The sequence below is a fragment of the Erithacus rubecula genome (assembly GCF_903797595.1).
Source record: "Erithacus rubecula genome assembly, chromosome: 6".
Lineage (NCBI taxonomy): Eukaryota > Metazoa > Chordata > Aves > Passeriformes > Muscicapidae > Erithacus > Erithacus rubecula.
In genome coordinates this window covers 1573386-1601172 of record NC_136688.1, presented here as the reverse complement: position 1 = coordinate 1601172, position 27787 = coordinate 1573386, and the positions used below count along the sequence as shown (strand labels likewise).

The following is a 27787-nucleotide window of genomic DNA, read 5'->3' as shown; positions in this document are numbered from 1 at the left end:
GTCTTCAAAGCAACTCCAAAGTTATCACTTTCTTATTGTCCATCCAGGCTGCACTTCCAAAGAGGAAGCATACACAACCAAAGGACTCATCCATAAACACTCCCCCAGCACAGTGAGTGACAGGAATGAAGCATTGTGCCCGTCCATACACTAGTTGTGTATAGACTTGTTTTGTTTAAATAGTAAAAAAATTACCTCTCCAAATCAGTTCCCGAGAGGGGAAAGCCAGTTTCTGACTTGTAACTTACTGGTTTTCTCTTCAATTTCTCTGTGAAACACCTCCTCCCTAGCAGGATTCGATGGGGAATGATTCAAGTCAGGTTCAAGGGTGCTGAATATCATTTAAGGGTGTGTATTTCAGATGGTCACTTAAAAGACCTGTGGCTCTGCAACACCTGCAGGCAAGGAGTTTTGCCAAAGCAATCAAGATGAAGTCAGAATGTGTGCTGGCCTCCTTTGATTTTTGCTAGGAAGACCAGTGCTGCAGAGGAGGAGGGACAAGTAATCCAACTCCAATCCTCTTCCACAGTTTTCCTTATGCAAGAGCCAAGCACGCAGGTTTACACAGAACAGCCAGGCCAAGAGGCAGATGCAAGACAAACAAATGACACCTGCTATAGGACAAAAACCTTTCAAAATAACTTTATAAACTCTGTCACATTTCTGCTTTGTACATCAGTTCAACCTTATTCTTTGAACTTGTTACAGAAAATTGACAATGCTTGCTTTTTGTTTCACTTTTTCCTAAAAGGCAGACACAAAACCAGCCATCAGTGCATTATTTACACAAGTGCAACACAATCTCCCTCCCCAAAATTAAATTTTTTCACTAACAAGGTACTTCCAACAGAATGTAAATAAACACCACAGCTTGAGCAGTGTTTCTGAAGTCAGTTTATAAAGGTCAGCTCATTTCTGCAATCCCCAAATGCCAGAGCGAGTAAAGCTTCGCTCACCATCCAACAGGCTAAAAATACAACATTTCAAGTATTAAATCAGATATTTCTAAAGACAATCCGTATTTTGATAAATAAACACATGGGAAACAGTATACAGCTCTCAATATACTGTATGAAAAGTGGTGTCCAGTTTCAAACTTTAGCAAGACAAGTGCACAGCCCAAAAATGTGATCAAAGTAACCCTGAAAACTGCAGCAATCCGGGAGTTCCAAACATTAATCTCTTCAGTGTTTTCCCTCGAATTACTCTGCTGGTCTGAGGCATTTGATTGTTATGTAGTTCTACAGCTGTAGGTAATCCAAAAAAAATCCTAGATTTATTCCCATATGGAAACAATTCAAGAGAAGGTTCCACAGATAAAGTCTGTCATCTTCTTGTTTCTCTGCACTCTGCTTACAATGAGGTGCAACTGCAGGTCTGTTATTCCCATAGTGTCCACAGCCAGGACAAGTTCAGTCCAAGTCATACTGCTCTCAGTTTTCCACTTCATGTGTGTCTTCACCATCAGTTTTCTTATGTTTTCTCATGTGTTTGTATTTTTCCACATATGCCTTCACCAGGTTAGCCACCTTCATAGGGTTGATCTCTCCACTTTTGCTGTGGCAGATCTGCAGAGGGTCAGAAAGGGCACTTGGTCAATGACAGGCAAGTGGCAGAGCAGCCCTAAGCTGTCCAGGGGAGCCAATTCCTGCACAGATCTCCAAGGGTCATAGCAGGGTACACAAAGCAGAAAACAAATACAAGAGTAGTATTTTCCTTCAAGCATTCCAGGAATGGCCCAGAGCTTATCTACAGAGCACCAACTGAATGCAGAAGCAACTTAAAGCAAAATTACTGATTTTTACTACAGGCTTTTCCACCCATCCATCCAATTTTACACAACAGGTGCTAACCAAGGAAGTGTTGATATCACATTTTTGGGATGTGTTTGAGGAAGCAATGCTCAGATTAAAAGAATCTGGCAGTTTTGAGAACCCATTTTGAGATGGGAAGAAAGAACAAACCCTACACAAGTTACTTTATCTCTCTTCAGAGAGAAGTGCACAGTGACTTCAGTAACAATGGGCAATGCTCAGCTCTCCTGCAAATACTTATGGTTCACATGGGTCACACGAAGATGTGAAATTGCAGCCATTACCTTGGGAATTGTTATTTATCATGGAATTTCTCAGTGATAGCAAGAATTCAGAGCAGGGAGAAAATACTGTTCTCTGAGGTATCAATTAACTACTTGACCACAGGAGCATTACTTCCCCTCACGAGACAACATTTACTTGCTGATTGCATCTTTCGTAGCCCTGATCTGCTCAGCACTGAGATCTGAGACAAAAGTCAGTATCAGCAAAATTGCAACGCCCTCTTCCAAGGTCCAGGGACACCACAGATGCTTAAGGACCTAAGGCACAAAATATTTTCTCACTTTATCAGAAACAGAATTCTGGCTGAAGGTCTTAGCAGGGGGATTTTGACCTTTCTCACCCAGGGCGGATAACATGTGACATTTCAGCTCAGGCAACTGAAGCTTTGAAATGTTCTTGCCCACTGAAAACATGACCTCATTAAAGGAACAGACTGACAGCTCTCCTCAATGGCACCTATCAGTCTTGCTTCAAGCTCACCACAGACCTGCAAAGTATGAGTCAGGGTCCAAAGATCTGCTAGCCCAGTTATGGCATGTCTTTGCTGAAATGGCAGTGCAATCTAAAGTGCTGTCACTAATGTAATGACCTGCCCAGCTCCTCCTCTCCACCTCCTTTCACTGGGCCCTCACCTTTTGCACTGCTTTCCGAAGGATGCTCTTGTACTCCTCCTTTGTAATCTCCCTCTTCTGGTAAAAAGGTTTGATGGCAAGTTTCACTTCTTCCACAGCCCTTTCCTGCATGTGAAGCTTCTTCATGTACTGCACAGGAAAGAGAACTTCATTACTTTATGCTGTCTTGGGAATGGTTTCTGAACCTGTTTTTCTTAGAAACGCTAAACCAACGAAAATTCTCATTTCACAATTTCAACAACCTAAGTAATCACCTAAAAGTGATTTCCTTTACTGTGAATTATTATACTGAAACAAGTATCAGTTTGCACTATGAGGAGCCCTTGCTTTAGGTAACATTTATTCCCTGTCTTAAAAAATATGTTTTACGCAAGTGACTACAATGTGGACTTCCTGATTTTAGTCTCCTCCTTCCCTTCCAACAGCTCCGAAGTAAACACAGATCCAACAAAAGGCACCAGATTCTAAAAGCAGCAAACCCCAACTGTGAATATAAAGCTTCAGACAGCTCTAAAGACAATCTGAATGCTGCAGAGTTGCCTATGAAATAATGATTACAGGTGCCACCAAAACAAGTTCATAAAATCTGCTGCTCATAAATGGAGGCTCAGCGGGAAATGCATCTTACTGTTTGGTTTTATGGTATGAAGCAAAATAATGGGCTAAGTTGTTTTCATTCTTGTGTTAACATCCACTGTGCCTAGAGCAGATGGTCAGTGCAGCAAACCCAAAACTCAGCAGCAAGGGACTTGCACTGAAAGATCTCCAAAGCGTTTTACTATCTCTGCATTTTCAGTACTGATAAGCAACAAGATAAAATCCTATTTCTCTATAAGACTGTTATGAGAATTAATTTCAAAGCTGGAAGGGAAATGAAAAAAACAGGTATTCAGAGAAACTTGGACATTGTGGTTTCTGGAAAGTCCCTTCCAAATACTCATGCAAGAAAGTTTCAGAACTTTAAGAACGTATTTCAGATGTTTTAATCCCGCTCTGTCCTATCGTGATTAACCAATAGAAAGCAGATCCCTGAAATGGAATAAATCCCAAATGAATTCAAAGAGAGGACTGCCTACCGCTCCTGGGTTAGCAGAGTTAGTCACCAGCAGGGCTGGGAAAATACAGCACAGAAAGTTTAAAAATCCCCCAAATTAAAAAGTTTAAATAAACAGCTCACTAATTTTCTGCATTCACTCACTTCCTCGTTTTTTGTTTTGTCCACTGCAGGTTTGGGTGTTTTGATCTTCTCCTCTGCACTTCCAACAGAAGCAGCTTGGATCCCTGGCTCAGATGCTGTAGCCAGGCTGCCTGGCTCTGGGGTGAGGCTCTGTCCTGCCACGCAGCCAAGGGCTGGAAGACTTCCCTGCATGATGAACTGGACCGTGGGCTGGCTCACCGGGGCGTAGGGGGGCAGGCTGGAGGGCAGGGCTGGCGCCAGGGGGATGTTCTGACAGTACACCTGGGAAACAGACACCACTCTGTAAAGCCCTGTGCTGACAAGACACAACATCAGAGCAGGGTTTTCAGAGCACCTTTTATCCACCAGGAGCTACCATCAGCCCAATCCCCTTTTAACTGGTGGACAGCACAGCCTGATGGCTCAGACCAGTGTTACCAAGCCAACATTTATGGCCTGATCACAGTCAGGATGGAGCTCCCAGCTTCTCAGGCAGCACCATCTTTCTGCAAGCTACTGCTAAAAGCAGAAGCTGCATGTACAGAGCAGAATTAAAAAGTAATACATTTCTTCAATTGTAAATAGCACCTGAGAGATTAAATGATTGGAGGACTGCTGAGGTGTATGGGCTACATGAAATGTACCACAGGCAGAGGAAGGCAAACTGCCATGAGAGGAGGGTGTTGCACAACGAGGGCACAGATGAGATGGGATGCCTTCCAGGACACTTGGGTGCTAGAATAGGAACCAACCTGAGAGGAATCTAGATCAGGAAACATGGGCTCAGGAATCATATAATTGGTTGGAGGAGGCTCATTTAACTGCACCTGATTTAACGTTTGGTTCAAGTCCTCTGCTTTCCAGGTCCCTTCTTTTGCTCGCTGAAGTTTGTAAAATGGCATCCCTAGGTGTCCCAAGAGAAAGAAAACATCTTAAGAACAAAATAGTCTGTCAAAGATTCAAACCCAATTCTATTTTAAAAACTAAAACAAAAAGCATTTAACAAAAAAAAAGTAGCTACAAAAGGATTTTTTTATCAGTCATTCATATTTTAAAGTTTCTGATAATAGAGAACTTCTCATTCCCTTGAGCAATTGCTTACTCTCACCAGATACGCCTGGTAGAAACCAACAAGAAAAATACAGGCAACTCTGTCAACATAAATAGCACAGGTTCCCAAGCCAAACTATTTCTGGCAGCTTTGGTTTAGCAGCATTCACAGGAGTGAGCTACAGAGACTTGTCATGCTCCTTGGTTTTGAGAAACATTTATAAATTCTGAAGGCAAAGCAACCACTCTAGTTAAGTGCAGAAAGGGTGGGACATGGGCTGCCAGTTCAGAGATGGGGTTGTTGCATGAGTTTCACAAGCAAACAAGCTGCCACTGCCTGAGCTGTGCTGACAGCACATCCTCTCTAATTCATTTACACAACTCACCTCCTGATTTCAACCAGTGCAAAATGCCAGCTCTCAGGATTGCAAATGACAGCATCATCCCAGCTCAGATGACAGAGCTCTTACACAACAACCAGGTTTGGCCAGGCACCAAAACCCTAAACCTTATACAGCCTGTTTCAACTGCTGTTTGTTTTTTAAAAAAAAACTTACTTGGAGGTTTTCCAGCAGACAATGTGCTGCTTTCCTCCTCTTGAAGATTCCAGGTAACTCTTTTCACTGGTGCTTTTGATTTCAAGGCAGGACCCTGAGGTACCACTTCCAGTTCAGGCTTAGTGAAATTACTTGTATTTTCATTTGAGACAAGGCACTCCTCCTTAACCTCCCTCACACAATCTGCAACTTTGCTTTTGGATGAGCTTTGAATCGGTGCAGCCTCAGCTGGAACATGCATGATAACTTCCTTCTTTGGGGGTTGTTCCATCAGAGATGGACATAATGCAGTATTTTCTATTTTAACCGTAATCTCTAGGTTTGTATTGCTACAGCTACCAAGCACTGCTGCATCAGTACTATTCATTAAGTCTGTTTCACCAAAAGAATCCACATTGCCAATTGGGACACAAATGTTTGTGATCTCTGATGCAGGGAACGCAGCTTCACTGCTCCCTTCCCGACAAATGGGCTCTACCTTTATAGTTTCTTGGACCTCTCTCAGCTGAACTGGGGTCTCAGTCTGTATTTCCTCCAGTTTGACATTTGGTTGGATGGTTATGGAAAGCCCTTCTAGTACTAGCTCCTCTTTCGGCTCCTGTTTTAGAGAATGGGGTTGCTCCAAACACCTGGTCACATTTTCTGCTGGAGGCTTTTGATCCTTTTCTGGTGCAGGAGGAAGCAAGGTCTCTTTTGATCTGTGTTTCCTTTCTTTGGAACGTGATCGGGATCGTCTTTTTTCCTTTGATTTGCTGCTTTTGTGCTCCCGAGATCGAGACGCAGACCGAGAGCGAGATCTCCACTTTCTCCTCTCCCGAGATCTGGATCTGGATCTCTTTCTGTCCCTTGACTTCAAACTACTCTCTTTATCATACCTCTCGTAACTTTTGTCCCTCCTGTGCTTCCGCCTTTTAGCCCTCTCAGTGCTGTTCGACCGGGAGCGATCCCTCCGCCTGGATCTTGAGCGAGACCGTCTTTTCTTTTTCCTATTTTCATAAAAATCAGAAGGACTTCCAGGACTACCTGAACGTGACCTAGATTTCCTTCTGTCCCTAGACCAAGAAGTTTTTGCCTTTTTATCCTTGGCTTTATCCTTGGTTTTCTTTTTTTTAGATCGCTCATGACTGCTGGAACGGTCAGTAGAAGACCGCCTGCTCTTGGATTTTAATGCCTGTGTTTTGCTGTGCTCTTCCCCACCTGACCAAGAGGTAGATCTGGAGCTTCGGTCCCTTGAGTGTGCTCTATCTCTTGACCCTGAATGTGATCTCTTCTGCTCTTTGACAAGTGTTTTTTTCCTTTTCACCTTCTTCTTGCTCCGAGAGCTGGAGTTTGAACAGGATCTGGAACGTGATCGCCTCTCTGCTTGTTCTACCTGTTGGACTTTCTGCTGCCCATCACTCTTTGAGGGACTATCTGGTTCTATTTTCACATTAATACTAGGTCTAATCAATTCCTCAGCGTTAAAGAACACATTAGGTCCTTCTCTGCTTTCCTCCTTTAAACACTTTGTACTAGAAACTTCCTTAACAGCAGATGAAGTGCAAGGACTGCTTAGGACGTCATCCTCATCCACCTTGTCTCGTTCCTCTGTATCAGAGATCTGTTCTACAATCCTGCTTGCTACTGTCCCATCATCACGAGACTCTGTGTTACTAGATGGCACGTCAGAGTCAGTCCCAGATCCAAATACATTTCCTGCCCTGTAAGGGGTGAAACGACGGACAGTTTGAAATGTTTGAACTTTTGGATTTTCAATGGAAATAGTCCTGGTGATATTAGTTAGTGGGATCCCTGAGCCAAGCCTTTCAGGACTGCTGTTTGCTGAACTCGAGTCCGATCCCGTTGGCTCAAAGGGATCATAGATTTCACTTTTGACCTGCTTTTTCTTTACTGAGAAAAGAGGTGAAGGATTCTCCTTCTGCTGCACTTCATCATCCACAGGGCGGAAGGTGTTACAAAATCCTGGGTTAGACAGTCTGCTGGGATGTCCTGTGTTCCCGGGAATATTGATTTTAAAACTCTCAAAAGAGCCTGGCCCTTTGCCCCTCGAAGTGCCCAGCAGTGAAGAACCACTAGAGCCTCCAGGATGGGTGGAGAAAGATGCCCCGCTTGAACGCTGCTGCTGCTGCGATTCCTTGGAATTTGACTTCTGACTTTCCACCCTGCTACCCTTTCCTGGCTGATTGGTGCTCTCTTTGCCAGTCAGCTGGGTGATACAGGAGCTGGGGATATCACAGCTTTGGCTTCCTGCAGGTTCCGGCTCCACCTGCTTGCTGCTGGTTTCTTTTTTAATCTTTGGTATCCTGGGAAGCTCAAAGATGTCAATTCTCTGGGAAGGTGGTTTTACTGGCTGCCTCACAGTTACAGCTTTTGAGCCAGAATTCAAGTTACAGCTCAGGGGCTTTGAAGACGAAACAGTGGGTACAAAGTTTTTAGATTTTCCATTAAATCTGGGCATTTCATCTAACTTTGAGCCATGCCTGCTCAAAGTCGCTGTACTCTGAGTCTGGACAGACCTGGGTGTCATTGAATACTCTGATTTTACAGTTGCCTTTTCGGGTGCAGTCTGTGCAGGGCTGGCTGCAGACTCGCTCCTGCTCAGTGAGGGTGGAGGGGAGGAGAACAAGGGTCTGGAGCGAGCACTCAGCCCTGAGGAAAGGGAGGGTCCAGCCATGGAGCAGCTTGCTGTGGTCCCTGAGAGAGCTGTGCTTGGGTGGGGGTTGTCCCCTGAACCATCCTCCACTCTCGAGTCACTCGCTGATTTCCTGTGAAATGGAGCTATGGCACACAAACAGACAAGTCAGCTTTTCAGGACATCTCTGAACATTTTCTGCCAATACTAAAAGAAGTATAAGCTAATTATTTTAAGTTCTACTGTGGTTCACAGACACGTCACACAGTAATAAGGAAGTCCAACAGTTTAGTGCCAGACAACCACATCTTTGAGGCAAACACTAATGTTCAGGAAATAAATGATTCTGTTATGTAGGTATCACCTGATTAGTGTTTATTTATCCTGTAGTTGCTGATTGACAGAAATTGCTATAACAGAGGATGTCAGAGGTACTTATTTTAAGAATAAAGCTGTAAGTTTCAATCTGAACAGATTCTTTTCAAGTAATGCTGTCCAGCTGGAGATGATAGCACATATTTAGAGCTCTACTTCTACAAAGAAATTTCTTGCTAAGGTCCTTCACCTTGCTCTTCAAATTGAAGTACAGATCACAGGCATGGCAGCAATGCCAGAAAAACCAGGTACTGAGATAACTCTGGTCTATCCAATCCTACATTTTTATAACAAAGCAAAGCATGAAACCATCTTCTGAAAAAAGAAAACTAAATTAAAACTAAAATCCTCCAGTAACATCTCAGGTCTGCATTTAAACACAGACAAGCAACACTATTTCAGAACATCCATCTTATAAAACAGATTACTGTTGGCAGCTACTGAATCAACCCTACATATTCCAGTGCTCAGTAAGAGTAAGCTTATGGCTGTGCAGCCTGTAGGATCAGGGCAGATGTGGATGAAACAAGGAGGCAAACAGCACTATGAGGTGTAAAGTCCTTACCTTCCTTCTTCACTGTCAGTGAACCATCTCTGTTGATGACCACATCTGAACTGCTCATCATGAGAAGGCTCTGTCCAGACAGGATACTGCCCAAGAGATCAGGCACAGGAGCAGCTTCTGCTTCTTGCTCAGGACTCAAGGCAGGCACACTGCTCCTGTATGTTTCAGAGGGGTTACATTTCCTTTACTCTTACAGCACTTGTCCTATACACACACATTACACTAAAAAGAAACCAGAGTCAAGGGCATAAACAGAGATCAGCCAGGGAAGTTCACTTGTAGTTTTGGCTTCACTAGATTAATTCAGTCCCCATCTTTCTCTGACAAACAGAAGGTGAAGCTTTTACTGACTTCCCACAGGAATAACACAAGATAAGAAAGTAATCATATCTGAGAATTTTGGCTAGCAAATGCTGGTGCTCACTGTGTTGTATATCAAGATTAACTTTCCAGTGCATTTAAAATCCATTTTTGGAGGATAAACCACTGATTACCACTTCAGAGATATTTCTACCCCAGCTGCTCTCTTGCCCCCACTGAATCACAAACACAAATGTATTCCTCAGGTTTACACTTCTGTCTAAAAAAAATGACACAGCTTAAACCAGTGTTTAAGCACAAGGTGCTGCTGGCAGGGGCAGCTAAGAGCTTGGCATAGAGAAAGTACACTGAAAAACAACTGCAATGCTCTCACACATGGGACAGCACAGACACTTTCCTTTATGCTCTGCTCAATATTACCAAGACGGTTTAAGTTCTCATTTCCAGAAATAAGGACTGATAAGGTGTTTCTGGTGTTGGGTGTTTTAGTTTTTCTTTCTTTGCTTTTGTGTTGATGGGATCTGGGGGTTGTTTTGTTTGACTTTGCTAGAAAACAAACTTCCAAAGGGACCCAGCTCTTTGAGGGAGCTACATTTCATTTCTGTATGACAACAAAAAAAAACTTTATTCAAATAATGTACACCAAAACACATGTAATAACATACAACAGAAAGACAAAATGGGAACACTTAAGGAATCAGCTGCTAAGGCCAGACCAAGAAACTCAGTGTAGCCCAAGACAATGGAGCTTTCAGAAGAGCTGAGTATCAGCTGAACAGTTCTATCTTCTAATCAATATGCTACTCAAATAACTCTGAGCACATGGAAAGCTTCCTGAAAGTCTCCCTTCAGGATTGAAATGGGAAAGGTAGACAAATTAATCCAAGTTATCATAGACTACCTTTATCCAGGGAAACCAACCTTCACCATACATCAGATGCATTAGAGGACAGTTATGTAAACCTTTCACACCTTTAACCACTTAAACTGAGCTCCCTTCATTTCTCTTCAGCTCTCTCAGCCTTGCAATTTTCTGTGACTCTGTTGCTACCTGCCTCGGTGACTTTCCTCATCCCTTTTCCTTTCATCATGCTCCCATTCCCTGTGTCCTACCTCTCAGTCCTGAAAATTCACCGTGGCTGCCAAGGGTGGACAGTCAGTGCTTCCTGGCCTTGGCAGGCTTGCAACACACAGACAGCAAAGCAACTGACAAACTGCAAAAAAGCTTTTGCTCAATTTTCTGAGCTCCAACAAGCAGCAGCAGAACTCAGTGAGGTGGGTACAGCCCTCTCGAAGAAGCAAGTGGTTTTTTAAAAGTTCATGAGTCTGGGATTTAAAATATACTAATGGGGTTACTAAATAGTCAAAAATCAGAAAGTAAGAAGAGTCAAATTAGGGTGGAAATACCAATTTTAAATTTCAATGGAAATATTAAAGGTATGATGAAAGAGTGTATCTGTTCAACATAAAAAAATGAATTCTTGCACAAATTGATGTGGTTATTTATCTACACTTGTGCAGGTATGCACGTACACGCACTTTTCAGAAGACAGGGTAAGAAAAGGGTTAAACAAGGATGCTCACCAGGTTTACTCTGTTGTCAGGGTCATTAGACAACTAAGAATAATGAAATAACAATGGACTTTTACCTGGGAAGTCCCACAGAAATGGGTCTAGCTACAGGACGGTGAGACCTCAGTGCTGACTGGGAGAGAACTCTCCTTTTGGCACTCACTGGCGAATCTGGATTTGCTGGAACCTCTTCATTACTGTGATAAAACACACACACACACATGAACACTGAAATTGTCTGAAATGTTTTTCACATCAAAGAGATGACACTGCTATGGTTATGCTATGGTTAGAGAGCACCGTATGTTTTACTATGATATACTAAAAGTATTTGTGCAATACACTTATTTTCTATTCTGCCCAAATAGAACAGTTTGAGTCAAATAGCAGAGACTCAAATGCATATTTGCAGATCTAAAATGTTAAATGGATATTTTTCTTTTAGGAAAGGATCAAAAACAAGTATTCAGTTGTGGACATTGCTGAAGGCTCAGGGAAAAATCCAACTCAGATTTTTCCCAGGCTAGAGGCTTTCTCAGCTCCAGCTCAGATCTTTCCAGGCTGGAGACTTTCTCAAACATAAACAAGAAAAGGAAGAAAAAATAACATAGATGAACACCTGTTGCTGATCACGGAATAGGGCATGAGAGACACTATGAGAGGTGTTTCTTTCTCTTGACCAATGAGCTATGTCCTGCTTCTATTCTATGATCCTGTCTATAAATATGAGATAAATTGTAATAAAGTGCTTCTTCTTGCTGCCTCGGGAAGAAGTTGTGTGTGTGTGTTGCTATATTATTCACCATTCCTAATCTGATAGTGACATTCAATGGAAAACTAAATTTCACCAACAATAGTTTCAGATGTCCTCTCCTCAAAAAGTCAAAGTTTATGAATTGCATGAACTATGGCATAGTAAGATTTCTCCTGAATTTGAAGTGTCTGGAAAAGTGAAGATAAGGAGAAACATGGGAGATTCCAGAGGTCCATTTAATTTTGTGTTTACTGTATGCCATTTTCAGCTGTCTTCATCTAAAATAAATAAAGAAAAAGCAAAGGATCCCTTCAGATTCTAACCTTTCAAGAGCCCCAGAGATCTTACTGAAACTTTTCATGAGGCTGTTTATTTCAGAAAAACACTTTATAGGAGGCTGATTGCTTACAAGTTTAGCAACTCAGCCCAGAAGGAAAGAGAGAACGTGCTACCATGTTGTGTACCCAAAGCTGCCTTCAGATGTGAGATTCACACTCTGCATGGAGCTGCATGTACAAAGAACCCAACACCTGTTAAATTACCAGGTCCCTGACCACAATCCAGAGATCTCTCACCTTTCATAAGGATCCAACTCATATGGATCTCCAAACACAGAGAGAGAAGCTGCACCAATATCTGCTCTCATCAGCCCAAGTGAGGGCTCTGTTGGTTTGTACATGGAAGGAAGTGAGGCCCCACGTACAGGTTTACTGAGACCAAGGGTTCTTGCAATACGGGAGCGAGTAGTAACCTCATTTTTCCCCTGCACAGACAAAGAGATTGGGTTAATTGTGTGTTTAAAGCCCCAAATTCTTGACTTAGGCTGTGTACAGTCATCACTCTACTACCATCAGCAGCACAAGTGGTGTGCATGTCTATGTTTGTTTTAATGCATTTACAAAACTCTTAACTATGTCACTTCAAACAGAGACTGCATGGATCAGATATAAGTGACCAGATAAATTAAACTTCTAAAAATCTTTAATAATGTCAATTCAAAATTGTTGTTTCTTTATTAAATGCTGGAGTTCTGGCTCTAAGATGTAGACTCTAGTCAAAGTAGCTGACAAAAAGAAGCTGATGCAGAGAACACAACCTACAACTGAAAGGAATTTTGAGAGCTCTTACAACTGATAAGCTGGGTTTGCAACAACACAGCCACAAACACCCACAGCCTATTAAAAAGAATAGGTGCTGGCAATTTTAACTGAGCTTGCATCAGTACCAAGCCAACACTACAGCTGAATGGCAAGGCAGGGCACAAAGCTTTCAGGACATGCCTTACAATTTGTTCCCTACAGTCCAGGCAACGGGATTTCTTAGCAAAGCCAGCAAGCCTATCTGAAAGTTTCAACTCACTTCCACACACAGCATCTTTCTGGAGCACACTGGACACATCCTGAACAGACTCCAACCAGAAAGAAAGGTGCCTGCTATCATTGTAAGGTGGCATTTCTTCCAAGTGAAACCCTCGTTATAGTGCTTTCACAGAGGGCTGAAAATGGCAGATACTGACTGGCAGAAACTCACGTGTGATCTTACTCTGGTCTTTTTCCCCCTCCTCTTCTTTGTCAGGCGCTTGCGTCTCTTCAGCTGTGTCCCTGAACTCTTCTTCCCAGCAGCAGATTTTGTCTGAGTTCTTTTTTTGCCTCCTACCTTCTTCCGCCTTCCTGATGGGACAAGAACCAACAATCTGGCTAAGTGCTGGCACTGTATTTTACACTGTACTCCCCTTTTCATCCCCCCAGACACACAAAGCAGCTGAGAGAGACATACAGTGTGACATACAGCACAACAGAAAGAGTGACATCACTAGGACTCATCTAAAAACAACCTTCATGACACTTCTGGGCAGAGGTGGTATGAGGAAAGAAGAAGAAGCACGTGGGATACCTCTGTAGCTGCACAGGTGTGGCAGCACACACAGCTGATGGATTTTGTAGGATTCAGGCTCCCCTAAGGTGCCTGATGTCCTTACCAGTTTTCCTCTTCTTCCTGGCAGGAGCACGTGGTGCCAGAGGACGCTGGTAGATGGCTGTGTTCAGGCCTGCCACAACTGCCTCAATGGTTTCATCCAAAAGAGAGGACATGAGATACCCTGGCACGTGCTGTGGGAGAGGATTAGAAGTTACATGATACAGGTAGCTAAAGCTCAGCAACATTTACTGATAAAAGCATTTGATAAAAAATGGATTTGAGATTCAAATAAGAAAACCCCTCACATCACCAAGTTGCCAGTTAAGCAATTATGTCACTTTTAAAATCTACTGACTGGCATATTAAGGACCTTGCTCTTCAGCCTCCTTCAGAGTTACATGCTCCCAGCTTCTCACTGTGCTTGGAGGACAACAGCTTACACTCCCTCAACCAGTGCAATTATGCTTCAGTCAACTCAAGGTATGAGCCAAAGTAAGATGCACTTCTGTTCAGAGACAAAGGCAATAAATAACAGTGCCTTTCTATGTATAGTTTGTAATCATCCCTGCACATTGAGAAGTGGAGCTTGGAACAGCTTCTTGAATGGGAAGTGCTGGGTTCCCAGGATTACACTACCATGGAATAGTAAAGTCCCCAGGCCTCTCACCCACAGGAGATGACTCCACTCTGTTTCTAAAACAAGTAAGTAAAGAAGGAAAAATAACAACGGTTACTTTGCAAACTGCCCTTTCCTCTCTTTATTTTTTTTTTCAACATATAGCACTTACTATTCAGTTGTAATTGTATTTAACAACATGCATCGAATAATTAATCAAATTTTTCTATTTTATTAATTCTTCTAAAGTTAAAACTGAAACATCTGGGTTTGGAGACAGTGGGGTTTGGCAATCAAATAAGATCATCTCCATGATGGAGGACATAATGAATTTAAAAACTGATAAAGCATTCTGGAAAGTCCTTAAATCAAGGGAAAATGTGATAAAAACTTAAGGTGAGCTGGATCTTTGTTTATGGCAACTATCTCAAACTATACTTAATACAGCAAGAGAGGGACCCTGTGTATTTGGGATAATCTCCTGCATAGATTCTCTAGTACTGTTAATGTGTTTGAACTCATTTGGCCACATTATTGAGAACACATCTGGCTTTTTCCTCTTCCAATAAGAGACTGATTTTCACAAACACAGAAACCTTAAAAATACAAATATTTTCTCTTTGATTGGGTTGAAGGCAGTCAACATGTTCTACTACTATGGGCAAGGAGGTAGGAGGACAAAAGAAAAGAAACAATTGTCAAATAAACACGCTAAAAAACCAGAAGTGGCGCACAAACTTTGTATTAATAACCACTAGGAACAAAAATATGATTTTGTTCACACCAGGGGTGATAAAAATGCAGGTTAAGAGAGGAAGTTGCCGCAGCATTTCAAAAGGGAGCATCACGGTCATGTGCTGTACTCCATTTGCACGTTTGTACATCTCAGACCAGAAGAGGCCCACAGGCACTAACCACTGTGCCATGGCCAGGGAAGCCAGAGAGCTGAGCTGCTGCAGCAGGGCCCTGTTTCAGTGAGTGTGCCCCGAGCCCCGCGGGTACCCGGATTTGCCGCGCTGTCGTTATGCGGTTCCTGTTCACCGTGGCCCGCACGCGCTCGCTCTGCCGGGTCCGGGCGATCGCTCGCGTCCGGACGTGAGGCCGGAGCCTACTGGTGGTGGGGACAACATCGGCCATGAGGGCAGCCACCTCCTCCTCACTGACATGATCTGCATCTTGAACGACAACAGGCTCAGGTTACTCGTCTTTCTACAGGAGAAATCACTTCAAGAATTTCAGACAAAAAAAAAACAAACAGCATTGCCTTTCTTAAACAATCACCTCCGCAGCAGCCATTAACCTCTGGAATGGAAATGAGCACAGACACCACACAGACAGAAATTGCAGCTATCTTGGCAGTCTGAGGTCAGGACACTCATAAATTCTTTCCAATGTAACACTACCGTGCTGGGATTGCCTTGGAAAGGTTAAAGAATGCTTACAAGAAGCAGCTCCACAGGTTGTAACTGCAGATGAAAATCTTCATAAACAAGATCCTCTCATCAGTCAAGAGTTCAAGTCTAATCTTAAGGTTCAAGAGAGAATGCTTATCAAAACAATTATTTGAAACAGATAAAACCAGGAGGTTAAACATGTCTTCAAAATAGCACATGATTCACATTATCTAACTTGGGAGAAAAATATTTACTTTGACTGGTTACCACAAAACCCTTACCTGCAGCACCACTGGCACCCAGAGGGGCACAGGCTGGGCAGAACCATTCATCTACAGGGACTTCACTCAGAGGAGGATTAAGGCATTCCATGTGATACCTGGAGGAAAAAAAGGAGAAAAACAATATGCTCCTTACCAAGGGAAGACAGCATTTTACCTCTACCCACATGGACATAAGGCTGACTCATTTCCTTGAACCTGAAATGCAGGTTAAGAGAGGTTTAGGCATCCCCTTCTACCAAGACCCAGAGAAACGATGGATGCTACCTGATAGTGATGTAAGTGGTGTTCAGTGCTAGATGGTATTTTCATCACTTTACACTCAAAAAAATTCAGAAAAACTGAGCATTTTTCCCTGACTGTGTGGTGAATCATTTGCCACTTTGAACCTGAACTGCAAGAAATGTGCAGAGTCAAAACTGATGGTGGCAAGAGAAGGACAGAGGTGCTGAGGAGACAGACAGTCAGGAAACATCAGCTTCCTGAGAGCCAACATAGTTTTAAAGTACTCATAAGCACTTGAAGCAAACTATTCTACATTTTTTTTTACATTTTTTCTCTCAGCCATGGAGAGCTAATAAAAACTGCAAGTTCTTTTTTAAGGAAGTGCTAACTCCAGAAATTTAGGAAAATAAGACAACAGTCAACTGTATCAAACTAGAAATAACAACGTATTTTAAAAATTAGAATAACTATTAGGAGATCACAAAGACTTATGGAAAATCAAAAAGAACTTAAAGATGAGACTTCAGATAAGATCTATGAAACACTGTTTTGGCTTATTATTTGAAACTCAGTGTTCTGATAATACTCTTAACAATCTTTAGTGCTCCTGATTTTGTCTTTTTCCCATAAGGTGAATCATTGTATTAGTATGACACAGACCACTAAGGAAAAACTAGACTTACCAGATGCCTAGTTAGCTGGCTAGAAGTAATTTTTGAAAGGTTATTTTACATACTCATTGCTAGCATCTCTCTTTGTTCAGTGGGTAACTTTTCACATCTTCAAGCTGACAATGCTGGAAGACTGATTAAGCAGCCCAAGGGCTTTAAATTCTAGCAGAAAACTAGAGCCAAATTTGTGCTCAAGTACATTCATGACTCTACTTATACGTTCATTTTATTAATCGAGGAGGAGGAAGAGACAGAAATAAGCCAGAGTAAGAGAATCATTTAAGAGCTGTGGCTGTAAAGAAAATCCTCAACATTTCATAAAACTGTGAATCTTAAGCATTTCTCCTGCACAGCGCTAATGCCCAGTCACTAGGGACAAGTCATGCATCCTCTCCTCAAGGAGACAATAAAGGATGTAAGGTTCCACACTTCATACACCCAGCTGTTGCATGGATGAGCACAAACACCATCACTTGAAGGTATGGTTGTCTGTTTTGGTGGCCTGCAGCCTTCACACGTGCAGGACTCTCCACATACATGTTGCTAAATGACCAGAGACGGATCCATCACATCATGGGGATGGATGTCTGCACTATAACACATGAACACAGGCTGAGCCTGAAGACAGCAGCAAGGGCAGCCTGCAAACCAGACAGTGCCTGTGGACCAAACTCTGGCATTTGCAATCATGCAGGTGCTCCACTCATTCAGCCCCTTACCCTGCATCACAGCCGTCGCAGAGCAGCAGGCGATCCTCACGGTCACTTCTGCCACACACCTCACAGAAGGTTGGATCATCCTCTCCATCAGCACCCTGAGTTTTCGTGTTCTCAACAGGAATCTAAATAAAACAGGGATTCACAGATCATGCAGAACGTGGCACTTTCTAAAAATCTATTGTCACATTAACAGTAGTACCTGCAACAAAATCTAAAAGTGAAGGAGTCAAAATGGCTGTTACACACCAGAACCTTCACAAAATTAATTTGGCACACCTAGGGCATGATCAAATGCCTGACAACATTAACTTAACTTGGCTACTGTCAGGCACCAATGACTACAGAAAACAGCATTTTAAGAATAGCCAAAACAAAAATCCACAAATAAGATCAAAAGTAGTCAAACAAACAAAAAGATGCCAAAAACGAGACTAAAGAAGAGAGTAAACTTTGCTGCCTCCAGTATTACTTCAATTACTTCTGTTAAAATGTGAACAATAATAAACCATCAGTTTATGAAAACCCTTAAATGTCCTCTGGAGACCAATATCCTTCTGATATCAATTAAGAGCAATGACAACTCTTCAATGCTCTTTTGTGAGCAACTACCAGGATACTCAACCAGTGCCTTTCAGGGCTCTCCTACTGCCTGTGCCTCTCTCCCCTTAAAAACCCAACTGCTACACAGCATTCCTAGCAAGAGATCATGGATAATCTAGATTATTCCTATTCATCCTATAACAGCACTTGAAGAATGCAGGCCACTTTCCACATGTGGACAGGCTTATCTGTGCAGAACAGTTTTCAGTCAAATATCCATTATGCAAAATAGGCAGTTATGAAAAACACCCTTTTCCTGCCACCACAAATGATGCCACAATATTGCAGAAAGGAAGGTTAAGGAGGAAGAAAATTTGACACTCCTTAAAAAGCAAATTCAAAATACAAATAAATAAAGAAAGAAATAATTCATTCAGATAGCAAGTATTACATGAACACTCTAGAAGTGTAAAGTTTTGAATAACAATTTTGTGCCAAAGGCCTGGTTGTTTGCTACAGTAAAGGGCTCACCTTTTTTAAGATTTTACCACCAAAATGTGCCCGAATGTTAATGTAATTAAAGAGGATTCGATCCACTGGACAGGAGTTTGCATTCTAGGAAAAAAAAATAAATTCCCAACACAGTTAATAAGTGCATCACTTTATTCAATTTTTAAAAGGAAAGCTTAAATAATTAATGTAATAAGCATTAAATTAATGTAGTAGTCATTTTAACAGCTATCGATCTTGACATTTTAAATACTTAAAACTGACTTATCTGGTTTACAAACAACGTGTTCTATCAGAGAAAACAAAACATTTTTAGAGAAGCATTTATTTTACTGAGGCAATTTAATTATTATTCAATTGCCAAAGCAACATCAAAGTTCTTCTAAACACTGCCTTGAAACAGTGTTCATGTTTTAAGGCACTTACCTTCCTTTGGACAAATAAACAACTGGAAATGGTTTACAAATATATTCAGTAAGTGCAATTTATCTGCTTTTTAAAAATTTTAATTGCTACTGCTGCATGCACTGTAAGGTTTGTTGTAATTCTCATCCTGGATTATGAATATGGGAGCTACACAGGTTGCAAAGAATTCTGACTGAACACTGAATTCAGAGCAACCTGCTGATTGTCAGTACTCTTCTATATCTTTTCTATGCTTAGATGTTCAGGGTTACAACAGATCCCAATCCAATGGTCACAATACAGAATTCAAGAAAAGATAAAGACAAGCATATATGTATATATCCAAGCACAGAGAAAGATTAGTATCTCAGCTTGAAAAAAAAAAAAGCCTACAAACAAACTTGCTCGTGACCTTAGAACTTGCAGAGAACAGAACAAATCAGGATGGGTACAAGAAAAACAGATCCAAACTTCAAATGTGATCCTGATAAACAGAGCAGTAACCCAAGCCTGTTTTAAAAAAGCTTAAGAAAGCAAATATCAATATTACAGTGTTTTGTTCTCATTACAGCCCAACAGCAGGATCACAGGAAATGGAGCAGAGCACACCAGAAGGCCACAGGACATCACAGACAAAACAGCTCACCTTAGACCACTCCACGATGCAGTCCAAGCAGAAGTAATGGGAGCAGTTCTCAGGAGTCCCAACAGCCTGACCCCTAAATGTGTTGAGGCAAATGGGGCAGTTTTCACCATCCTCATCAGAGGAGATGCTCACTCCATTCAAATGTGGCTCTGATTTCAAAGAATCAGTCATTCCTTCCATAGTGGCCTCACTTTCTTCCTCCTCTTCCTCCTCTTCATCATCATCTTCGCAATCTTAGGAACAGAAAGATAAAAACAGTTTGTGTGTGCTGCAGGGCTTCAGCAATGAGGGCAGAGGGGGTGGGCAGGACAGGGTTCCAGTTCCCAGAAAGTTTATTTCCAAAGTTCCAAGTAAGTTTATTTTATGAGGCTGCAAGGGTCAAGCACAGCCTCCCCAGTTTAAGGCAGTAATTTTTGCTGTTTTCTTGCCTCCTAAATCCCTTCACTAAAAAGCAATGGATTACTTTGGTGAAAAATAAAGCCTGATAATGTGAATAGTCTTGCAAGAGATTAAAAGTACAGACACCAGAAAAGCAAAAGATTATCTCAACAAGACACTTAAGATATGTCAGGCTACCACTGAACAATTAAGTTAAAAAATAAAGTTATAATAAAGTTACCATGTACCCAGCTTCTGTTTTTTTAAAGAGACTTTCCAGAGGAAAAGCAGCAGTAACACACTCTAATGCAGAACAGCAAAATAAAGATTTCACCAGTAAAATATGATTTTGTGAGCCAAGGGATCTAAGTGCCTTTAGAGACCGCTTAAAGAAGCCTGGTTTTGAGTAAAATTAAACACTCAGCACACATGATTGAGAGGTATTTTTATTTTTAGTACAAAATACAAAGATGTGTTAGTCTTTCCCTAAAACCTGTGAATTAAGCTGATATTTTCAAGAAGCAACAAAATATACCTAAAACCCCACTCACTTTGAGGGGGCCCTGGGGGTGGTTGTTGTTGGGCTGCTAATTTTTCTTTAGGAGAACGGGGCTCTTATCTTTTCTACTGAATTCTCCTGTCTGGACATAACAGAGAATACTCTGAATAATGCACTAATAAAGTTTTTTTGCACCTGTTTGTGTTCAAATGAGTCTAACTAGTAACTTGGAAAATTGTGCTCTTGCCTTCACAATAAGATTTAAGATCTGATAAAATCTACTTTCATCCATCCAAATATTAATTTAAGTGTAGCAGTTTAAGAAGCACATGTATCTCCAGAGAATGTTTTCAATAAAATTAACAAATTCAAATAACATCCACACTCCTTTTTCAAAGAAAAATTAGTCAAGTGTTCTTCCATCCTCCCTAGATATTACAGCAACAATTTATTTCCAGAATTCCCATCACAACATTCACTTTAGAGCTCCATGCCAAAGCAAACTAACAAAGTGCTTTTCACAAGTGAAAAAATAGCATGAGCCATTGCTGCAATTTTGACTCTTTTTCCTCCTCATGCTGGGGCAGAGTTCACTCCTGCCTTGGTTAGCAGATAGTCTTCAAACATGCAAATGCTTTAAAGGCTTAGAAATTGGGGATTATTACTTGTTTGCTTATTACTGTCAAATTTTGGCATTGGCCTGACAGAGCAGCATCTGTGGATTTACATTTCATTGTCAGTTTCTGGAAGAACAGCTTTCACCTTGCTCTTCCTCAGTTATTAAAAAATGGTTGTTAAGGCACATGAACAGACCTTACCTTCTAATTCTTCATCTTCACTTTCTTCCTTGTCCTCCTCACCTCCCTCTTCCTCAGTGTCATTATCTTCCTCTTCACTACCAGTATCATCTTCTGAATCCCAGCTATTTCCACCATTGCTTTCTTAAAAACAGAAGAGAAGAGTAGAGGAAATAGCTATTTGATGCAGACAGACTGACAGAACAGGTACCAGAGCCCCTGATCAGGCCATTATGGATGAAGTGAAGTCCCAGATTTCCACAGTGGTATCAAAGCTGCCCATCTGGAGAAACTCCAGATGGAGTCTGATACACACAGCTATGAAGTGAAGCAAAACCCAAAGACTGAGAGGGAGAAGGTGACCAATGGTCACAAACACGTTTCCCAGCCTTTGAGGGTAAATCAGTAGGTTTGCAGGCTCGGAGCAGAAAGGTGCAGAGGGGCAGCACTCACCTGTTTCGCTGAGGAGTGTGAGACACTGCCTTCTGCCCTTTCCCAGAGCAGCATTCCTGCTGATCAGCTCATCCTGGCTGTCCTCATCCATGGTGGGACATGGGAGCCCCTGCAGGGCAGCACAGGCAGGGAGGCAGCACAGCAGCAGCTACAGCAGCAGGGCAGGCACCGGGCGGGCACGGAGCACCCGACACATCTGCGGAGAGCTGAGGGGAGAAGGGACATTGCTGTGCTACACCACTGACAGCGTGCCCAGCCTCAGCTCAGAGGGGGCTGCAGGGAAGCAGCTATTGCTCCGTGAGCCTTCACTGCCCTGCTGAGCTGGATGACACCAGCTGCTTGTGAAAATCAGTGCAGGTGAGAGATCCAGCTTTATCCTGGGCTCCTGGATGATAGCAAAAGGTAAAACCCCACTGAAAATAGCAATAGAAAAACCTACAAACACTAAAACCATCCCATGGACCAGCAATTCACTGCAAAACTGAAAGGACCAGAGGCCTTTTGAAAAAAGCCCAATAGGATGACAACATGTGTTTTAAATCAAAATACTTCATCTTGCCTGATGGAAAAGAAGAATAAAGATTATGCAGTTTAGATCCTTTATATTAAGAAAAGGCCTTTGCACAGCTCTGTCATGAAATAGAAAAGTTGGAGACTCCACAACCATTATTCCATGGAAAAGATAAGACCTGATTTAATGCATATTAATGCAATCACATTAATTGCTGTGCATCAGCACAGACTAGCAGTAAAACTGACAGATACTGGGAAATGTTGCATGATCCAAATTCATAATGGCAATTAAATCAGAGCTTTTAACACATAATGCTACAAATCATTAAGGCAGACAGAACCCTAGTAAGCTTCTATAAGCAAGTCATGAAAATATATAATTAACAGACACTTAAAGCTAGGTATCATATCTCAATATGAAAAAAAGGATTATTTTATAAGAATGGTAAAGAAGTTTCAATCAGGTGCTCTTCTCCCACTCTCCCTGCTCCCCATTACATACCTTGCATATTAAGAGATTTTTTGGAACAAAACACTATGTTTTATTCAAGTGCTCTTGATCTGTACATTTTCTTACACACTCCCTCTTTAAGCTACATAGCACAGCTCTGCACCAGAGAGCCCTAAAAATGTAGGTTATACTAAACTAAACCAAACTACAAATGGAGTTTTCAGTGCTCAGGGGAAAAAACCCCAAACAACAAAACAATAAATTAAACAGAAAGAAGATTGAACTTCAACACAACTATGTTCTTGTAAAGATTTATCCTAACTTCAGTAAGAATCTTGCCTAAAGAGAAGTTTACATTTTTAGCTGTGGCTGTTAACAGGAGTGCTTAAAAAACTGTTTAAAAACAATTGATGCTGGCTGAAAATACAAAGACTCATCAAAAGCCAGTCATTCCGTGATGCAACTGAAAATATACAAACACCCAAAATTTTTCAAGTTTCAGCAGTGCGTATGTATGAATTATTCAAACCAAAACTCAATTATGTAATATCCTCCCAAAAGCTCAGTTAGCTACAGCAATGCAAAATTAGTGGTGATGTGACAGGCAGGACACACAAAGGGAGGGATGGCAGCAGCAGTCCCCCGGCAGGGCAGTGGCAGGCACGTGCTCCAGCCATGTATTTGGATGCTGTGCAGAACCTGGGCTGCTTCTCCTTGGGCACCTTGTGGGAACAGAGCAGGTTCCTGCTGAGCTGTCACTGCCACACCCAGCCATGGCACTCCTGAGCCACTGAGGATGATGGAGGCCAACCAAAGCCATGGCAAGTAAAAACCATGGATAAGCCTCCATTTCACTATGGCCATTACCTTAGTTTCCCTGCTCTCCAGTCTTCCTTAAAGCATAGCAATGAGCACAGGGCAGAAAAGATCATCGTTTCAAAAAGTGATTCCTACAAGCCACAGTTCTGAGCAGCATCCACTTAGCTACATTTCCAAACAGTATGCATTTCTTCACTGTAGTGGAATAAAACCACTACCCGTGTTATTTTTGCCTTGCTACCCCATTGGAAAGCTATCCTTTAGGCACAGAGGCCAACAAATCAGCACTTGTGACTCGACAATCTAAACTGACATATTTATGCTGCAAATGCAAGCTTGTACTTTGCTCAGAGGCAAAACTCGGAGTTAAAGAAAATCTGGTATTGCAGCAAACAATCAAGTCTTCAAATCCCGTCAGTAAAAAAGTCTGTTTTGTGGATAGCTGGAAACTGACAAGGAGAAACCAAGCGATGAAGAGATGAATTTGAGGTTTCTAAGCACATCACAAATATTACTTTACAAACAACCTTTTCTAAACTGGGCAGCTGCTCTTAAAAAATAAAGAGGTTGACTATGCACCTAATATGAGAGTCTCCTTCTATTTTTAAAGAGCAATAAGCAGCATTTCCAAGTTGTTGGGTTTTTTTTAAGGGAGACTTTTCAAACAAATAGCCACTGTGAAACACAAACACATTGATGAGAAACACACTTCAGAGAGTTCACTCACCTGTACAAAAGCCCCGTTTTGTCCAGCACTTACATCAAATTTTTCTAACCCCCTGAGCCAGAATTAGCAAATACAAAATAGATGGAAAGCAATTTTATTATTATGCTAAGCCAAGAAGTTTGGTTAAGGAGGGAATGGCAGTCATTCCTCCAAGGCAAACCTTATCTCTGCACTTCTGTAACACAAAAGGCCAGACTGCTAAAAAGCAACCAGTTATCCCTGAAGGCCTTTTGACTCAGAAGATTACAGCTGCTTTTAGTTTTGGGGGTGTGAAGGATTTGCCCTCGTGCCTTTCCCCAACCCCTCTGCTTGGTCACTTGGAAAATCCCATGGCATGCAGTACTGTCCATACAGCCCTTCAGCTGCAAGCAGCTCTCACATGCACCAATCCTCCCTTCTGCATCCCACTTTGTGAGTCTGTTCAGAGGAATTTAGGATGGAACACTGATGCAGGGTAATCTGGCCAGAGATCCCTTGTCCTGCACTCAGTACCACTGATGCTTACAGCAAGCTCCACTTCAGCTCTTTGGGGAGCACAGCATATCTGCCCAGTGTCTGGATCACAGCTTGCACACAAGGCTGGCTGAAGGCAGGCACCCTCCTCCTCCTTAACATCCCCTTGTTTTCAAGTTGTCATTCAGAACACCCTAAACAAACACTGAACCTCAGAAGCAACGACTGCATGGCAGGTGTTTGATCACTTTACTGGCACCAGTGCCTTAGGTTTCCTTCCCCAAGACACAGCCTCAGTAAGGCCAAACCGAGTTTGCTTGCAGTGCTGTGTCCCTGTGGCAGCACAGGCTCTGCTGCAGGACAAGCTGTAAGCCCAGGCTTTGCTACTAAGACAGATTACATTTTCACACAGAGATGCCTTAAGTCATTTTAATAGTACAACCAAAGAGCAATTACAAATACTTTCTTCAAGCTGTATGAGCAACAGGGCTTTCTGTTGGCTTCAACAAAAGAGAAGATTAAGTGTTTCCTCCAGAACAAGTGTTTATCAAACAAGCACTTCAGCAAACATCCAGCTTTTTGAACCGAAGTCCTTATGCATTACCACAAACCAGTATTTTAATGTACTGTGAGTATGTTCCAGTGAGAAGGCAAGCACAGGTTTCCAGCCATGAGGGAGGCACAGTCTGCAAAGGATGCTGGAGTTCCATCTCACCTTTGGGACACAAATCCCACAGAGCTGCTACACCAGTGAGCCCCTCTCCCAGCCATGGGCACGTTCCCTCCCAGCACCAGCCCATCTCCTCCTCCACCAACTTCTACATGTCTCTACATCTTTTAGAAACAGAAGAGCTACTACAGAAGGCATTTATTTTCATCTGTTTGGGTAGCGCTCAGGATGATTCACAGGCAAAGGAAAGTTTCTCACAGAATTTTCTCACAGGGTGGTTTTGAATGCTGATCTAATTTCATGGGCTGCTACAGAGCCATCATGTTCTAAAGACCACTTACAACCAGATTTAAGCCTACTAAATTTTCAAACATATGGGCTTTCAGTTCTCATTTGCACATCTGCTTTGTTGGGGGGAGGGGTTTGGGTTGTGCTTTTTTCTTGGTTTTGTTTTTTTTTTCCCCAATCAACTAAATAATTCAGTTCTCTCCGGAAAAGCAATGTCACACATCAGAAACCATTTATCTTTTTTACCAATTTCATATGTACATTTGACAAAAACAAAACAAAGAGTTGGCAAAATCATTGTTGTATCCAGTTGGAAAAAATCTGGTTATGGTGTGACTACTATCTGCCACCATCACATTCCAAAGGTAAATTAAGATAACTTGGGAGGGAAATAATTCAGATTAACAAGACACTCCTACAGCCCAGAGTCATGCACTGCCAATCCAGCATGCATAGGGAGCTTTAAAAAGTCCCCTAAATCTAAATTTAGATCCCTGCTTAAATTGCAAAAAAAAAAAAAAAAAAACCAACAAAACCCAAAAAACTCTTAAATACCACTATCAAAATTGCCTATGCAATACTTTAAGTGGAAGCACCTAAGAACCTAATAGATAAACCACAAAAAATTCATCCTGGGGTAGGTAAGGAAGTGCTTATCTGCCAGTCATCCTAGCCCTGCCCTAAATTTAGCCACCCTGAATTCCAGAATGAAAAGTGTCCACCAAAGCGTCCCCAGGAGCTGACACTACACTCTTTGGGGAGTTGGTAATGCAAACAAAGCAACGCACTGGCTTTGCAAAAGCACTTTGGAAACAGAGCATCTTACCCCCAGGAGCAGCTAAGCATTTTGTACCTCTCTACTCAAAGCAGCAGCCAAGCTCAATGCAATTCCCAGCCTCCAAGTCCTTGCAGCCACTGGCTCTGCTTCCAGCTGTGAATTAACTACTCTCCAACTCTGCACATCCTCCTCTTTCTTAACAGGCTTCTTTTCTTGGGAAGAGTCCCCCTTACTGGCAAGGTCCCTTTCAGCACCAGTCTTTCACACCAGTCCCATTTTTAGCTACAGCTTCCCTGCTGTTCATGGGCATGGCTGCGGGAAAAGAAAAAACCACAACAAAACCCAACAAACCCAACCAAACAAGAAAACTCAAAAAAAAAAAAGCTCACAAACTTTTATATTCTGTGCAGAGCCCTACGGAGAAGAGACCCCTGAAACACACCAGCAACACACTAGTGGCAACAACCTGCAGGAAAAACATTAAATGAAACTCCAAAAATCCCATTGTCACCAAGAGGGGCGGCCAAGGGAAGGCAGCGCTGACACAACTCAGAACCTCTCCTAAGCACAGCTCCCTCAAGGCTAAGTTCTTAAGCCTAAACGTGGCGTTGTGATAAGCTAACAAACGATTAAAAAAAAATAAAAAAAGCTCGCAGGCAGCTCCTCATTTTTCCTTGTCCGCCGAGCTGTCCGAAATAGCCGATAACTTCTCCACAACCCCTGTTGCACCACACACAGCGGAATGGGTGGGAAGAGGGAGAAAGGACGAGGGAAGGGGGAGAGGCGCGGACACAACACGCCGCAAGCACTTGGGGTTTTGTTGAGTATCCTCGCTATATTTACACACGCATTTATCTCGGTCTTTGCCGCGGCAGAGCAGCGAGGGCTCCCAAGCCCAGGTGCTGCCGAGCCCGCTCGGCCCTTCCGCATCCCGCGGGACGCCGGCAACCCGACCCGGGGCTGTCCCCCGCGGAGCTGTCGGACAACAACCCCACAGACACGCTGCCGTTGTCGCTGTTTATAGGAACAACACTAAAGGAAAGACCGGGGCAGTTACCCGCCGGGGCCGGGGGGTTGCCGCTCCGCCTACTCCCTCAGCCCGACCCCCGGCCGCGCAGGCCCCGGCCGCCCCCCGGCCGCCCCGGGCACTCACCGAGGAGCAGCCGCGGCGCTCACATCCCGTGGGGAGCAGCCCGGCGCCCGCTCTCACCCAGCACCCGCGGCCGCCGCTGCCCCGGAAGCGCTGTGCAAACACTGGCGGGTCACGGCGCGGCGGCGGGCGGAACCACCGCTGTGGCGGCGG

General features: G+C 42.7%; 1 protein-coding gene across 4 annotated transcripts; it reads right to left on the bottom strand.

The window, feature by feature from the left end:
• Positions 1 to 617: 617 nt before the first annotated feature.
• PHRF1 (PHD and ring finger domains 1) lies at positions 618 to 27787 on the bottom strand. 4 transcript variants are annotated; one of them, XM_079307723.1, is made up of 18 exons: positions 27638 to 27787; positions 21786 to 21991; positions 21354 to 21476; positions 19659 to 19891; positions 18629 to 18712; positions 17558 to 17679; positions 15943 to 16040; positions 15270 to 15442; positions 13713 to 13842; positions 13265 to 13404; positions 12310 to 12497; positions 11058 to 11177; positions 9088 to 9242; positions 5516 to 8293; positions 4736 to 4812; positions 3930 to 4190; positions 2732 to 2860; positions 618 to 1568 (listed from the first exon to the last, which is right to left on the bottom strand). In XM_079307723.1, exons 2-18 carry the CDS (start codon positions 21874 to 21876, stop codon positions 1434 to 1436), a joined length of 5037 nt encoding a protein of 1678 aa, XP_079163849.1. In that variant the 5' UTR covers positions 21877 to 21991; positions 27638 to 27787; the 3' UTR covers positions 618 to 1433. The 4 variants fall into 4 exon arrangements, with proteins under 4 accessions (XP_079163849.1, XP_079163850.1, XP_079163851.1 ...); XM_079307724.1 differs by lacking the exon at positions 27638 to 27787 and adding an exon at positions 26533 to 26868; XM_079307725.1 differs by lacking the exon at positions 27638 to 27787 and adding an exon at positions 26560 to 26868.